The sequence below is a fragment of the Nicotiana tomentosiformis genome, chromosome 2, assembly GCF_000390325.3.
Source record: "Nicotiana tomentosiformis chromosome 2, ASM39032v3, whole genome shotgun sequence".
NCBI classification, from domain to species: Eukaryota; Viridiplantae; Streptophyta; class Magnoliopsida; order Solanales; family Solanaceae; genus Nicotiana; species Nicotiana tomentosiformis.
In genome coordinates, this window is record NC_090813.1 from 355,570 (window position 1) to 372,761 (window position 17,192).

The 17,192-nt window shown below is 34.8% G+C and overlaps 1 protein-coding gene and 2 long non-coding RNA genes across 4 annotated transcripts; 1 reads left to right on the plus strand and 2 right to left on the minus strand.

Moving 5' to 3' along the window:
- Positions 1 to 718: 718 nt before the first annotated feature.
- LOC104091957 (agamous-like MADS-box protein AGL27) lies at positions 719 to 15,067 on the plus strand. Of its 2 annotated transcripts, none has more exons than XM_009597406.4 (7): positions 719 to 1,403; positions 12,959 to 13,037; positions 13,635 to 13,690; positions 13,760 to 13,859; positions 14,223 to 14,264; positions 14,498 to 14,539; positions 14,644 to 15,067. In XM_009597406.4, exons 1-7 carry the CDS (start codon positions 1,219 to 1,221, stop codon positions 14,758 to 14,760), a joined length of 621 nt encoding a protein of 206 aa, XP_009595701.1. In that variant the 5' UTR covers positions 719 to 1,218; the 3' UTR covers positions 14,761 to 15,067. The 2 variants fall into 2 exon arrangements, with proteins under 2 accessions (XP_009595701.1, XP_033510906.1); XM_033655015.2 differs by having other exon boundaries at positions 14,223 to 14,307; positions 14,644 to 14,739.
- Positions 2,907 to 16,029, minus strand: LOC104091956 (uncharacterized). The gene is made up of 5 exons (XR_685320.3): positions 15,830 to 16,029; positions 14,704 to 14,832; positions 12,921 to 13,102; positions 12,467 to 12,567; positions 2,907 to 3,563 (listed from the first exon to the last, which is right to left on the minus strand). It is a non-coding gene; the product is annotated as an uncharacterized lncRNA (long non-coding RNA).
- Positions 4,878 to 8,851, minus strand: LOC138906344 (uncharacterized). Its single transcript, XR_011413602.1, has 2 exons — positions 5,409 to 8,851; positions 4,878 to 5,215 (listed from the first exon to the last, which is right to left on the minus strand). It is a non-coding gene; the product is annotated as an uncharacterized lncRNA (long non-coding RNA).
- Positions 16,030 to 17,192: the final 1,163 nt, after the last annotated feature.

Genomic DNA, 17,192 nt, shown 5'->3' on the forward strand with positions numbered 1-17,192 from the left:
TTTCTTATTGTTTAGTCTTTTGTTTATAGTATTTTTTGTCGAGTTTTTTGAATATAAGACATACATTGCCAAGCACATATTCCGGCGATTGAATTTCAATATACATTATAAATCAATTACCCTCTTTGAAAAAATTTATCGTTTACCAAAATATATTGGTGATAATTAAATTAAATAGTGATACATTAATTAAGGACCATGAAATAGATATTTTAAGTTAGCAAACTAAAACTACCAATCAAGTTAGAACGTAAAATCAAAGAAGAAGCTATATTATCATAAAATAAAGAACTAGATCATAAACTAAGAGTGCAACGATTAATAAGTAGTACCATATGATTTTAAGAAATTTATGTAAAATATTACATATATTTTTGCAATAATAAAATTTAAATTGATATTTCTATAGTCGATTTACTAAAATTTAATTGATTTTTTAAAACTCAAAACCAAACCAGATCAAACCAAAAATTATTATTTTTCATCGTGATTTGATTTTTGATTTGGTTCGATTTATTGATTTTCATAAAAAACCCTAAATTCATGATTTATAGGCCTTCATGGTTCTCTTATGTGTAAAAGTAAATGTTTCAAGTATAAAAAAAAAATTGAGTCATAAAACTAACGGGAGGTTAAAAAAATAAATAAATACTATTTCCAATCAAGTATAGTAGTTTATAAATTTTGCAAATGACGAAAGAAAGAAAGAAGATAACGACGGACCCGATACGGGAAAAGTAAAAGAAGCGGAAACGGAACACTCATCCCGTAATAGATTTGATTCCAAAGAACGATTATTAAATTAAACCCATTTCCGGCAGCCGAAACAACTAAACCACTCAGCAGTGTCAGTAGGTCCTGCATCCACGAATTTCCCATTAAGGGCTGCTAATAACTCCGTTCCTATGGCTATTTAAGTCTTTAAACCCACATCTCGACATTTATCCTTTTCCCCTTCCACTTCAATAATTTTGCCATTTACTGTTTGAACAGGTAAAAATTAAACGAGAGATAGACGAAGGGACACTGGAGAGAGTAGTGGTTGGGGGGTGGGATGCGTGGCTTGGGAGGGGGAGGGTAGAGAAGAATGAAAAGAGAGAAAAAATGGAAGTTTACAAAAATCCCTAGAGACGATGATAGTGGTCAGTGGATATGAAACGATACAATTATTATTATAGATAAAAGAGGAACCTAAAAGATTTCCAATTGGGCAAAGTAATGGGGCGTAAGAAAGTAGAAATCAAACGAATCGAAGACAAGAGCAGCAGGCAAGTGACGTTCTCTAAACGGAGGAAAGGACTCCTAAAGAAAGCCAAGGAACTCTCTATTCTTTGCGATGCCGATGTCGCCGTTGTGGTATTCTCCAACCGTGACAGACTCTATGACTTCTCCAGCACTAACAGGTTCCTCATTAGATCTCTTCATATTGTTAGATCTTCCTTCTAATTAACAGTTTGTTCCTATTTTCCATACTTTTATGCTCTGTTTCTTTGTACTTATCCAAAAGGTGCACTCCATTATTATATTCTTTATTATTGTTACCTCTTCAACATTCGAGAAGCATTATTAGAATGATAACTGGTGAATCTCTAGGATGACACCTAGCCATATATGCTGACACAAAACACGCACGCTTGTACATTAATAGTCAGTCTTGTGCTGTTACTATCCGAGTTTTCCTTTCCAATGCATAGTAGAGACTGTCTTTTTGCATGTGATTATAGCGGTGCTCAGAGAAATTATGACGTGAATATCAGGAACTACCTTCTTGAACATGCTTTTACAGGAATTTTAGTTGGGGATATTCTCATATTTTTCGTCTGTGTATGTTAAAAGACCGATTCATAAGATTCACTTCTTGTTGCTGAAGACTTGTCACATTAAATATTGATATGTAGAAACATTGTTGTTTGAAGAAAATTTTGGAGAAAAAACGGGTTGGCCTGTTTTAACTACGGCTAGTAGGGAATTAGATTTCCATGAATGTATGGTATATTAGCTTAAAAAAATATTGTGCTTGTGGTGTCTTCTGTGAATGATTGCTATTCCACATGAGCAACCTAATTGGTAATAGCACATAGTGATGATTGCTATGATCATTTATAAGATATATCTCCTGAACAGAAGTAATGTAACAGTTCTCTTGTTAGGATTTTATAATTAAAAGTGAAAAATCCATTATTGACCATTTTTTCATTTTATATATGACTTAAGATTATCAACTAAATACTTTTTATCATCCCTATTAGTGGTTTCAATACGTTTGCTACTTGTGTTTGTCTTTTAATAGGATCAGTTAAGTGTATAAGTTTCTACTTGAGACTCCTCATATCCAAAAGATATATATCATATGTTGTTTGCATCTCTCAAGCAAAAATAAGAGGGAAAAACAAAAGCACCCCGCTGAAGTTTTTCACAAAACTAGCAAAATTCTTCAACTCACGTGAGATAAAAAGTATCTTACCCACTCGTTCCTCAATCCCGCAAGATTTCACAAAGTGTTGAATAAAGGAGGAAGAATGAAATAAAAGATAAGTCATGTTTTTGAAGCAAAGCTTAAAAAAACTAATCGTCAATGTTTAGTTTCAACATATTGAGCCCTTTAAATAGGCGTTACACTGAGTAAATGTGATGAGATTAAGGAAAACTAATCCGAATTAAACTGCAATAAGAAAAAGGTGAAGAAAAACCTTTCTTAACTAAAATAGAAAAAAGAATTCTAGTAGGAATTGAATATGCCAACTAAAAATCTTTGTTTGATTACAACTACAAATATAATATTGGCCTTACCCCTACCCTGGGAGGGCAGAGAGGCTGTTTCCAATAGAATCTCGGCTAAATAGAAAATGAAAAGAAGAAGTGACAACAAGTAGTAATAACAGTAAGGTTATAAGAAAATCAAAATGGAAGATATCAATCAACAGTATGTAGTAATAGCAATCTTCGAATAAGAAAGATACACTAGCTACCAGTCAGAGAAAGAAAAAGAAAAAAACGCTCAATTACGTACTAGCCTTCTACCCTAATCCTCGACCTTCACACTCTCCTATCAAGGGTCATGTCCTCGGTAAGCTCCAGTTGCTCCCTGTCCTGTTTAATCACCTCTTCTCAATACTTCTTTGGCCTATCTCTACTCCTATCCTCCAAGGTCAACCTCTCTGTCACGCCCCGAACTTAGGGAGCATGACCGGCGCCTCAACCGAGTGAACCCAGTCGAGCAAGCCTATGTTACATCAACCTCTCATCATAAGTCATGCATGATTTATCAAAACATAATTAAATCTTGACTTTCATATTGAATACATTTTACTCAATGGCCCATACTATTCTTTTTCTCTCGTGACAGGTACATAGTTTCATGAATGTCTGTGAACATAGATACATGGTGAAACTCAAAACATAAGTACATGACCCATAGTGTACATGGAGTTTCTATGACAATAGATACCTAAGTACATAAAACCAACTAGACTCGAATACCCACTGGAATTGTAGCGGGCTCACCATGATCTGTTGCGCAGAAGATCCCTATCAAAGATCCATATCATCCTGTAGAAGTATACCTGCATCCATTAAAAGATGCAGTGCCCCCGGCAAAATAGGCGTGAATACATGTGAAATAGTACTTGCATGTAAGGCAAACATAACAACATATGAAATCATGGTAATTCAAATGAGAGGCATACGAAGTACATCGAGAACTACAAAATATCCTATAGATTCACATTTCAAGTCTCGTTATGCTTACATCATTTAAAACTTCGTTTAGGATTAACTGGACCATATGAACTATGTGTGGAATACATAATATAAAGTAATTGAAACAACATGTACAAGCAAGGCCAATGAAAGTGGAAACTAATGTCTGCGTTAACCATGCGTCTCACTAGGCCGTTCACATCCCCCTCACCTTACAACTATACATTTCACCTATGCAGTGTTGTGAAGAGCGTGAAGAGAGAAAAAGCGACAACCCCCATTTCGCTTAAAGCGAGAAGCGAGAAGCGAAGCGCTTGCTTTTTTGAAGTGAAGCGGAATTTTTTTAAAAAAAAATTTAAAATAAATAATGCATAAACACATGTAATTGTAAGCAAATGTTCAATACTTCAATGTAAAAACTAAATAATAGCATCAATTAAAGCACAAAATGAGCATCCTATTCTTCTACAAAATTGTCAAATTCTTGTATTCCATTATCATTATTATATTGCTCGTCAACTTCTTCAACTTCTTCGCCATTAAAAGAACTACTACATAGAACATAAGAAAGATAATAAGAATTAACAATAAAGGATATAAAAATTAGAGGTGAAATAAAAAAAACTGGGCAGAGGAGAAAAAAAAAACTGGACAGTAAACTGGGTAATTTTTTCTTTCACTGTTAAAAATTGGCATCAATTCTGAGAAAGAACCGAAGATAAAAAAAAAAATCGTCAGCGTTTCGCTGCTTTTTGGACGTTTAAACAGTGAAAGAAAAAGAAAAAGAAGAAGAAGAAGGAGGAAAAAAATCAGAACATACTTGTCGCTTCAGCAGGGTCAGTGTTTTAAAAAGCGATCGCTTCGTCGCTTTAAGCGAGAAGCGAAGCGAAGCGATGGCTCCTCGCTTTTCCATGTCTGAGGCAACTCGACCAGATGAAGCGCTCGCTTCAGTCGAAGAAGCGCGAAGCGACTTTGAAGCGTGAAGCGCAAAAGTGCTCGCTTCAGTCGAAAGGGGTCCGCTTTTAAAAAAAAGAAAGTTTGGGTCTGTCTTTTTTTAATACAAAACAGACCCCTAAGACCAAATTGATCGACCATTTCTCTCTTCTTCCCAAAATCAATTGCTGCTGCTAGGGTTTCAGTCGCCAGAGACTTCCTCCAAGTAATTTTTTTTTCCTTTCTTCTCCTCCTTTTTTTCCTTCTTTCTTCTTCTTCCTTTTCCAGTCCAGGCGTCTGCTCACCCTAAGGTATTTTATCTTTTTTTCTTTCTTCTTCCTTCTTCTTCTTCTTCTTCTTCTCTTCTCTTTTTCAGTTTTTCTCCTCCAGCTTGCACAGCTAGGGCAGGCGCTGGTTTTCTTTTTCCCCACCTTTTATTCTTCTTATTTATTAATTTTAATATGTATTTTAGTTTATAAAATTAATCATTATATATATATGACCGTTCACAGTGTTTACTTACACAATACAACTGTGCGTTCATAGTCCGTTCGCAGTGTTTACTTACACAATACACATACACCTGTGCGTTTCATAGACCGTTCACATTGTTTACGTACACAATATACCTATGCGTTACACAATACACATACACCTGTGCGTTTCATAGACCGTTCACATACACCTGTGCGTTTCATAGACCGTTCACATTGTTTACGTACACAATATACCTATGCGTTTCATAGACTGTTCATAGGATTTCATAGACAATACACCTATGCGTTTCATAGACCGTTCATAGGATTTCATAGACAATACACCTATGCGTTTCATAGACCGTTCATAGGGCTCCATACACAATATACCTACCAAGCCTAGCATTGGGTAGAACAACCACATTTGGATATGACTTGAGTACATAAGCTTTTGGATAATTCTATTTTCGGAGTAAATTTGGATATGACTTGAGTACATAAGCTTTTGGATAATTCTATTTTCGGAGTAAATTTGGAATAGTTGAATCAAGGCTCATTTCATAACACTTCACACATCATTTCATTTCATTGGCGCTATTGGCCACAAACATACTTTCACTCTTGGCACGGTGTCCACACTTTATATCCCCAACTCACTACTTTCACCTTCAAGCATCTTTATAGATTATCGACAACAAGGAATCCTTAATCACGACTTTTAGTACACCTATGAGCAATTAAGAGTCCTATGCACATTGAGACTTCTTACACAATTTGGCATAATAGCCTTCACTTGAAACACTAGTTGGAGTCATAACATTTTTATACCTAACTCATGCTTTTAACACATTTTCGAAGGATAACATCATATGATAAGAGCATCCGGAACACATTTTTAACATATACCTTTCAACACAAAGCTTATTTGGAATAGTTAATTTATAATGGATAACTCGGGACTCACAAGAACATCATGGGATTCAATTCTAGGAGAGAAGTTTAGCCAACATACCTCAATGAAGCTTCCTTAAACTCTAAAATGTTCCGGAATTCTTAGCAACTTCAAGCTATTTGAGAAATATAACAAATTGAACCAAAATTAGGAAGATGATCATGGTTCTAGCTCATTTGAGCATTTTATCAAACACTAGGTGTGCATCAAGATTTCAAGGTCCTTTTATAGAGGACTCCATCATCCCACAACCCATTCTTTACCATTTTAGCTCAACAATCATCCTACACCCCTTGATAACACATGCATGCAAGATGGACAACTCCCATGCCCAAAAATTATCTTACTAATTACCCAATTCTAGACAAAATTCGAAATTGAGGGTTAGGGTGTAGAATCTTACCTTTAGGATGAAGTCCTTGTGGGTTTTCCTTGTTAATCTTCAAGATTTGAGCAAGACTTGATGAATAATTATCCTAGGGTTTTCTCTCTCTAAAACACACTCACTTCTCTCTAAAACATCAGATTTTTGCTCGAAAATGGTCCATTGCGTCTATTTAACGAAGTAGGGTCGGATTATAAAAACCCAAAAATGAAGCTCCGGAACAGGGTCTGCGATCGCATATGCGATCGCATAATTGATATGCGGTCCATATATAGGCCGCATAATTTGGCCTTTGGAACTGGGAAAAATCTGCCTGGGTTCGCGGTCATTTTAATGAACCGCAGACCTGTTCTGCGGTCGCATAATGGACCGCAGAAACACATTTCTCTGCCAAAAATTTTCCTTTAAAAGTCCGAGTCGCGGCGAGCTTAAAAAGATTTTATACAATCCTCAAACACGTAAGCCTACTCCGGCACCACGAAACAGTTCTGCGGTCGCATAATGGACCGCAGAAACACATTTCTCTGCCAAAAATTTTTCTTTAAAAGTCCGAGTCGCGGCGAGCTTAAAAAGATTTTATACAATCCTCAAACACGTAAGCCTACTCCGGCACCACGAAACCTTGAATTCATTTGCGAAATTTTACGGGGCTTTACACCCTCACAATGAAACCTTGAATCTGGAGAATCTGTGCTTCTCCTTTTCACATGCCCAAATCATCTCAGCCTCGCCTTCCGCATCTATCCTTCACTGGGGCCACTCCCACCTTTTCTAACCTGGTATATCTGCACATCTATCTCAACATCCTCATTTCAGCTACTTTCATCTTCTGGATATGAGAGTTCTTGACTTGCCAACATTCTTCCCCATACAACATAGTAGGCCTAACCACCACTTTGTAGAACTTACCTTCAAGTTTTAATGGCTCATTCTTATCACACAAAACACCAGATGTGAATCTACATTTTATCCATCCTTCTCCTATACGATATGTGACATCCTCATTAATCTCTCCATTTTCTTGTATTATTGACCCAAGGTGCTTGAAACTCTCTCTTGAGGATGACTTGTGTATCAAGCCTCACATCCATGTCTGTTTCGTGGGTGCTGTCGGTGAAATTGTACTCCAAATATTCTGTCTTGGTCCTGCTCAACTTGAAACCTTTAGATTCTAGGGTCCGTCTCCAAACCTCCAGCCTCTCATTAACAACACCTTGCGTCTCGTCAACCAGGACTATGTCTTTTGCAAATAACATATAATATGACACAATATAACATACAATTTGAAATTTAGTCTAACTAAATTTCAAATTTTAAGAATATATGTGTGTGTGTGAGAGAGAGAGAGAGATCAAGAGAGATCAAGAGAGAGCTTTAAGAGGAAAATGGGGTTGGTTTTTTTGCTCATCTTGTTTCTCCAACATACCTCAAATAATTCATATTCCTCTTTGAAACATATTCCTCATGCGGAATTGATTCAGTTTTAAGTAATCCTTCCTCTTGTTAATGCATATTTTTATGGACTTTAGGATTAACACAATATGTTGACATATTTGAAATGACAGAGTCGACAATCAAGTCAATGTTGTGTTGAGCATCTCTGAAAGACGGAATGTCAATGATGCACATGGTTGGATACTCCAATAGTTTTGTCATAAAACTTTGATAGTAAATCCTCAACTTGTAGATCCAATGCATGTTTCCACGTGTCTTTGATAATGAACTTCATTAGTCGTCATCTTTACTCCCTTGACTATCTCTGAATATTTATCTTATTGGGCATGGTGCCTTGAAACTATCATGCCTTGGTCAGCTTTAACCTCTTCAGCCTACACAATTCTCTATGCAGTTGAATTGATGAATATCGAAGTGTTTAACGTGGCAGTGATACTGGTATGTTATGTGGTGGAGGAGGTTGTAGGCGTTGTGGCAGATTTGATAGCTAATTTTGAAGCACGACCTTCAACCAATTCAGTCAGATGCCTCATTAATTCTGTCAAGCTATCTAGCTGCACTTTAAAGCCGTCTAGATGCACTTTAAAGCGAACTAGATGAACTATAATTTCTTCATTGCCTCGTTCAAGGACTTTCATTCTTAATTTTTGAATTTTATTCGGACCCCTTAAAGAGGATCCTGAACTTGCTATTTTCTTGTCTGATGACACGATGAATAAGATAGCAAATCAATAATTTGAACTGATACCTTTCAAGATTGTGTACCTCTCAAGCACACTGACGAGAGAAAAACAAAAGTGCCCCTCAATTGTTTTAACAAAACTAGCGAAAGCATTTTTCAAACTCTCGTGAGAAGAAAATAAGATGAAAGAAACTTTACATATTCGTTCTTTAATCCCGTAAGATTGCATGAAGTGTTTAATAAAGGAGGAAGAGTGAAATAAAAGATAAATCACGTTTTTGAAGCAAGAGTTTAGAAAAACTAATCACCAATGTTTATTTTCAGCATATTGAGCCCTTTAAATAGGCCTTACAATGAATAAAATTGAGGAGGTTAAGAAAAACTAATTCTAATTAAACTAAAACAAAAATAAGGTGAAGAAAATCTGTTCTAACTAAAATAGGATAGAAAATTCTAGTAGGAATATAATATCGACTAACAATAAAACAAAAATAAGGTGAAGAAAATCTGTTCTAACTAAAATAGGATAGAAAATTCTAGTAGGAATATAATATCGACTAACAATCCTAGTTTGACTAAAACTACAAATATATTCTTACTAAAACAAGAATCAAATAAGAATTTCTAATCTTTAAGGAAAAGAAACTCTAATCTTGAATGGATTCTTGGACTTCTTGAATTTCTTGGATTTTTGACTTTCTTGATCTTATGTTTCTTGTATGTGATACACTTCTCATTGTATCGAGTATTGATGTTTTAATCCATAAGCGTTTCACGTGGCAGCACAAAATATATAAACGAGTAGCAATCATGAACAATGTGCATAACATTGCATGTTAATTTTTCAAATCCAAAGGCATTCAATGTATGCAAGATTTGCTATTTGAATACTTTCAATTCTGACAATACTTAAGGGGAAATTCCTTCCATTTCTCCAATAGGGAACAGAGCTGAACGACCAGGTACAACATATGAATTCTAATTAACGACCATGGAGGTGTCCATTGTCATAGGGTAATCTTTCATCGAGAAATGATGAGAAAAAAGGACTAGCCGACTCAAGCTCTACTCCTTTTGCTATAAATTCTTCATTTAGTAAACCCTCAATCTCAACTCTAAGAAACTTTGTAAATAACATTTAGGAGAAAGAAACCCTAACATCGATTGTCAAGATTGAATGTGTAAATTATGCATTGGAATACTATTGAGTTAATTAGGGATTAGAGTTGGCGGCCTACCCATTATTTTTAAAGATATATGCATATTTTCTCAACCCACAGCCGTAAAGGAAAAAATCAAAATCCTAGATATCATTCTTTCAACATTGAACCAAAGAAAATATATTGCTCTATCTACTTGTAAAAGGTCTAAAAAAAAGAATTTGATCCAAGTGATCCAAATTCTTACCTATACCCAAAGTATTAGGAAAACCCTATTCAGTCATTTTGATGTAGTTTCAATTTGAATTTAAATTGCCAATTTATTTTTCTTTGGTTGGATAATGAAAGTATGACTATTGATAATATTGCTAATGGAAATTATTACTCAGACATCTTAAAAAAATGGGTACATCAATTATAAATTTACTGATCCATTACAAACACTTCAAAAGATGTTTATTAATATTAGCTTTTAAAATTTTTGTAATTTTTTTTTATTATATACCCCTAGTTAAAATTTCCGGAATAACTTATTAGCCGTAACATAGTGAAAGCGTCTGGCGATCTAACAATATGTGACTATACCATGTCAATAACTCTCCAAATGGATGGGGTTCATATCTTTAATCCCTCTTTCCGTTTCCAAAAATCTCTAAAGTTTGTTGGGGCTTTAAGCGCAAAGCGCAAATGAAGCTTTGGCTTTAAAGAAGAAAGGCGCAAATGGAGAAAAACTACAAATATGTACGTGTAGTCCAAGACTAATATATATAAGCATGAATGCCGAATATATTGACAAAGAAATTGAAGAGAATTTACGATAAAGTGAAATATCAATTGTTTAGTGTCACCTTTTCAGGATTACACTTATTGGCAAGGAAAAGTATGCCTTAGAGCCTTGATGATAACACTGAAGCGCCCGTTAAGCGAGGCGAAGCGCTCAACATGTTTTGAGCTTCGCTTTAGGGCTTAAGCGCGCTTTAAACACGCCTTTGATAACACTGGTTGTTTCTTAATATCGTCTTCTGAAAGAGGTAATGTTTAGTTTTTTGATATTTACTAGGAATTCGGGCTTCTTGACATAAGTTGCTTTTATGAGATCAAGTACATAGAAGGAGAATAGATATTCTACTCTACACATATGTTTAGTTTTTTGATATTTACTAGGAATTCGGGCTTCTTGACATAAGTTGCTTTTACGAGATCAAGTACATAGAAGGAGAATAGATATTCTACTCTACACAGATCCAACAAGGAAGACAGCTTGCAAAGTGTTGTGCTATAATGGTGCGCCATAAGGAGATATTTTGGAATTCAACTAGTTAATGTATGGAGATGTGTCGTGGATAAACTTTTTTATAATTGAACAAGAGTGAGTCTGAATGGGTATACTTAGTCGTGGAGCATTCCGAGTATTTGCTTTAGATGCACGATATTTAAGAGGTGGGTTGGTCAATCCATTTTTGCCATTGGAGAGGCACTTAGCAGCGAAATATGAGCACCATGGCTTTTTCTTTTCCTTTGGAAATTTTCATAGCCACTTCATAAGAAGGATTGATTTGGTTCTTTCTTGATCTAGCTACAAGGATGGGGCAGTAGGGAAAGATAAAAAGTAGAACCTAATAGAAATTACTAGTTTTAAAATCTAGTTGGAAAAAAAAAAAGATTTTTTCTAACGATTGTGTTCCATAGAGCTACGTTGCTCGAACTCTCCGAAAATTTTGTCGGGTACATGGTATTTTTTAAGGATCTGACACGGATGCAGCAGCATTTAGGAGAGTCCGCGCAACATAGCCGCATAGAGAAGTTATTAAGAGAGTCTTAATCTTGGCGAAAAACGTCGTTTGGAAGTCCTGAAGTGCTGTTATGGAGTGTGGTGCCAAGTTTTTATCTCATCGAAAAGATCAACATATTCCACAATATCACAATCTCGATTACACTTCATGCAAGGTAGTACTAGGCATTTGTAGCTATTGTTCAAATACAACTGTGGTAGAGTGCCTTCTGGAATGAGGTTTTTAGCTATTATTCGACTTTGTCTTTTTTTGGATGCGCTATCTATTCCTTCTTTGATCTTGGCTTGTTGATCCATGGAGGAACAACTCTACTTAGTCCCGATGCTCGCTTTGCTTCTTTATGTTAAACATATTTTGTGACCCTCACGCAGGTGTAATAATTTTGTGCTAGGTCTCTCACCATACTAGAGCATAATCTTGTGCCATACGAGGACCATTGCAGTTATTCCTTTGATTCTAATATGAAACTACTATACTACGGTTAATCAAGTTCTAATCTATCAAAGATTGCTATTATAAGTATGAAAGTTAGTATGAAAGTTAGTATAAGGTCTCTGACCTCCTACAGATGAATGAATGAATGATTTTTCAAGTTATACGAAGCTTTTAACGTCCATCTAATATGCTTTACACCCTTTTACCTCATAATAGAATACCTACACAGTATGGTATCACCTTTACCTGGCATGGTTATTCGAGTGATATGATTTTGTGACGATTCGTGTCACCTTAAAAAATTTCTCAAATTTTAGAAGATTATTTCCTTATCGCCAAGGCAACCTCAACAAGATTTGATGCTTCTTATTGTCATGCTCGTTCTTTTCTCGTCTATGTTTTTGGCATGTCAACTTTCTAGAGCATTTTTGCACATGCACTTTATATTTCTAGTTCAAGATATTTCATGTTAACAACAACGTAGAAAAACACACACCTTTGAAACCAATCAAGGGAGCTTGTGTAGCATCATCACCGAGACACCCCATTCTGTTGGCCAAATACGAACTCTATGCTTCGATAAAAGGTCCTTCCAGGCTTGCAACCCAAAGGGAAAAAAAGAAAAAAAAGTCAACGTATGCTAACGAGGTTGTGAATTAAAATGGAAAAAAAAAAAATCAAAGGCACAAGAAATACAAATGAGGGCTTGCAGCTCCTTGGAGAAACTATAAAGCACATCTAGAAAGTATACACCAGCTTGAGGTAATTGTGAAATATACTATATAGGATTGGATAAAATCAATTAAGTTTATTATTTTCCTGTGATTATGCAATTCTCAGCTTCTTTCATAGTTTAGAACATGTAAACTTAACTGCTTAAACATCAAATAACTTGAGGGAATAAGTAATTTATCACTTAATAATTGTATCCTACAATTTTGTGTACTTACACATTAGTAATCGCATCTCACACTTTTGTATGTTTCAGTCTCACAGAGATCGTTCATCGATACCACAGCCATGTGGAAGCAGAAAAAGAGAGCTCTGCAGAAGTTTTGGACACCGAGGTATATGGGTAGTTGACTTGGCAATCCAGTTTATTCTGATGACTTAAAGAGTTCTCTCTGGATACCTGAAATATGTTCACTGCCTGTAAACTAGTAATAACTTATGTACAGTACCCTGAATAATAATCAAACAACCCCATAGATGCATAGTCAATACATACTGATATATGATCAGTCAGAGACTATTTCCAAATGAACTGTATAATCCAGTGTAATTTCCTGTATCCTGAATACGTCTAAAGACACCAACATGCACATCGGGATATTGGCGTGCGGTGTGCCCTCTGACCCAACCTAGTATGTAGTGATTAATGATGGTAACTTGTCATCATGGCATGGCACCTAACAAGTGTCTTGTCTTGTTCATCTAAATGACTTGTGCTTAGACATGGTTAGTATTTTGTTGAAAGCAAAACAACCGGACAGTATTTTTTTCTTTTGATAAGGACAACCTCTGACAGTATTATTTTATAGTCCATTATTATATGGAATAACTTATTATCAATTCATCATGTGTTATTTGATGCATTTAGAGTAGTGATCAATATTTACAGTTCTGATTGCTGAAAGTTTTCTGTCCTTGTGAGGTGGAAATAGCACTCTAAATATGCAAGCTTCATGACAGTGGGACAACTGTTACAAACGGTAGAAAGGTACTGACCTCATGCTCCTCTTTCATTTCTTGAAAGGAATACTACTGATCTTCTGTCTCAATTTGAAAGGCAACTCGAGGAACCTGCTGTTGATGATCTCAGTGTAACTGACCTTGTCCATTTGGAAAACCAACTGCCAACTGCTCTAATGCAAGTCAGATCTAGCAAGGTCACACCAAGTTCCTCTCTACGTTTTTTACTTTCCTAGTTAAATTTGCATTTTTTAGAACTCTGGTAAATGTTGATCTGTACATCACGTTTTTTAGACCGTTACACCCCGTAGCTAGTGTACTTCAGTTGTGTTCTCATTCTTTATACCTCTTGTAATCTTATACCAGGTAGTAATTTGTAAGTTTGTCTTGATTTATTTTCTTGTCCAAAAGCCAGGGACCTGAAAATGTTTCGTGGTTTCACAAGCTAGTCATTTATTTTGACTATTTCGTAATTTTAGAAGTATTTGCATATTCTTTTTAAGTATATTTTGACATTTGTTTATCCTTGGAAGGAGATTTGACTAGTTTGTTTTATGCAGACGCATTTGATGATTGAATCTATCAAAAGTCTTCGTGAGAAGGTAGGTGTGATCGGTTACTACAGAGGCCCAAATATGTGAATTGGTATGGGGAAAGCATTTCTCGAAAAATAAGAGTTTGGTCTATCGTATGAACCCTTCTCTATCAAAATGTTGGTTGTTCTATGCAAGTCAGCTGAGTTGTCGTAGAATATCTACTCGAACTAATATGATGTTAAAGTTGCCATTACACTATGCTTGACAGCAGGCATGACCCTTTGACTCTTTCTCTACAGGAAAAACTGCTGAGTGAAGAAAACAAACATCTGGAGAACAAGGTAAATTTTAGATGATAAATCTTCTCTTCCACTAGCACGAATTAGGTGGAGTCTGCAAAAATATCTTCCATGTTTCTCCAAATGACTAATGTGCATATATATAGATAGCTACGACCAAGAACAAGAGAGAAGTGAAGAATGAGATGGCTTTAGATTTCACTAACCTTGCACCAGCCAGCATGAATTGTCAACAGCAAAAAGCGACCCTGAATTTCCTCTAGTTATAATTCAGGAAAGGTTTCCTGTACTTGCCAAGGTTATCTGGTTTATCTTTACTTTGTTAATTCCCATTTCTGCAAATAAGGAGTGTCCAAAATTAATAAAATGAGATTTGAAATGTGTACGGACAAAAATGTATTGTCATTACTTTCTGTAGAGTGGATTTACCTTTGTTCATTTCTCCTTGTTCTCGATCGGTACTTCTAGTGTTTTATTATTTTAAAAAATGTTGGGCGCCTTAATACAGCCTACTGTATGTGATATTTTTATTCTTGCTAATGTGCTCTATTATTTCCTGCATTGCGCTAATTCATTCTCTGTGTAAAAGCTAACTAAAACAAATGTTTGCACCTAGATTCTCATCCTTTTATGGCAAGTTCTAAAATTGTAATATCTAACACATAATTGTCAATTAATTATAAATCTGTAATTATCAATCAAAGTTCTACCACCTAATTTTGCTCAAATACTTTGCGAGTTGTGACTACTAATTAACAAAAAGGAAAATATCTATTAATTGATCTTGATGGTGATTCTTTTTCATTTCTAATGTAAGCTTGAATATGATAAAAATAACATATACTCTTTTTTTTTCTTCTTAAGTCTAGGTTCAAATCTAGGATTAACAACCAAATTTACCATTACTACAGTGGAAATCCATTTGACACTTACAAAAACAAGAGAGACTTAATTTAAAGGATAAAACCAAGGACGATTTGATGTCTAAAGCTTTTTGTTAAGTAACTTCTATATGTGCAAGATGTAATTCCCATATATCTTGTCTTTCCTCAGTTGAAGTCTGTTATAATCTTAAAAATATATAAAAAGTACGAAAATATATCATAAGAGAATTAACAATTCTAGCCAAAAGATAAAAAAGAAATAAAACCAACAAAATGAAAGAGACATAAAATTAAGCGGAGCGGGTGCAGGAAATAGAAATGATTGGAGAAGTAATATAATGGTTAAAAGTGAAGTGAAGGAAATCAAACATACAAAAAGAAACTTTTATTTTCCTAAAAAAATATTATTCGGGAATATGTGAAATATGAAGTAACAATGTGGAGTTACCGGTTATGGAGCAGCTTCATAGTTTGAAAATTACAGCAAATCAACTGATGTTATCACAATTCACAAGGGAAAGTTCATAACATGACCACTGTCGAATCAAAAAGGGAAAGTTCATATATAATACGCTTAGGCTTTGGGTTTTTCAAATGAAGGGTAGAGTTCTTCATAAACGAAATTCCACAATCTGATTACTGCCCACTATATATATATATATATATATATATATATATTGCAAATGACGCTACTTGTCATTTGCACTTTGGATCTGATTTGTGCCCATTTGAACTCTGCCTACATTCCGACACGTGGAAAACTTTATGTTTCATTAGAAACCGTCCCTTCGCTACTTCTCTGGGGTCTGATTTTTACCGACTTAAACCTATTGTTACGTTTGTGAATGAATTATACTAGAATTATAATGTGCTCATTAGAATATGAAAGATTAAATAATAATAAGACTATTTAGTGGATATTAGGTAAATGTTTAGGTTTGTAAAGAAATTATATTAGAACTATAATGTGTTGTTTATAATACAACAATTAAATAATAATGAAGTTATTTAGTGAATATACTTTATTGATAGAAGTTTGATTTGTTAGACTGGAAATGAGATATGTATTACATTGGCGAAGATACTATTTTCACCAAGTGGATTTAAAAAATAATTAAAAAAAATATATAAGAAGAATGAATATATATAAAAAAATATAACCTTATATATAATATAATTTTTCAGCGGTACATATCTTCTGTCCCCTAACTCCGCCCATGTTCGTATAAGATAAATTATGTATTTAATTTATAATAGATAAACTTAAATAAATTAAGTATCCAAAGTCTATTATTAATAATCCAAATCATACATACTGATAACAACAACTGCTAACCTTTACATTCTTAAAGAAATTTGAAAGAAGAATTTTGAACCAAGTGCGAAGGATAATTTAACAATGAAAATACAGTAAATATAAATTTAATCTAGCTAGGAGATAGTTTAAATTTATGATTAGGAATATAGTTAAAAGTAAGTTCACAACAATTTACAGCGTATTAACCGTGTACGTAATTATTGAAGCAGCAAGTAATTGTATTTGTATCCCAAAGCAAATAGTCCCCTTTTGTCGCCTCTTACACGTAGTAAAGAGTCGATTTGACGTGGAATAAGGTAATGTGGGGGTGGTGAGATTTGAGAAAGTGAAATGACAGGACAGAGCCAGCCAAGTGTGGATGTACAATGCGCAATTTCACCACTCTTCTATCTTTTCATGCATTAGTTCCACATGATGCCCATCTGAAAACCACGTGGTTCTTCCACCAAACCTTATGAAAGTAACTAAGAAATTGCACTCAATCATCGAAACA

Bases quoted from the DNA above. Each gene is read 5' to 3' on its own strand.
- LOC104091957 (XM_009597406.4), top strand. From the start codon at position 1,219: ATGGGGCGTAAGAAAGTAGAAATCAAACGAATCGAAGACAAGAGCAGC. The intron at 13,038-13,634 runs GTATATGGGTAG...AGGTGGAAATAG, and splicing joins CAGAAGTTTTGGACACCGAG to CACTCTAAATATGCAAGCTT. The intron at 13,691-13,759 runs GTACTGACCTCA...TCAATTTGAAAG, and splicing joins CTGTTACAAACGGTAGAAAG to GCAACTCGAGGAACCTGCTG.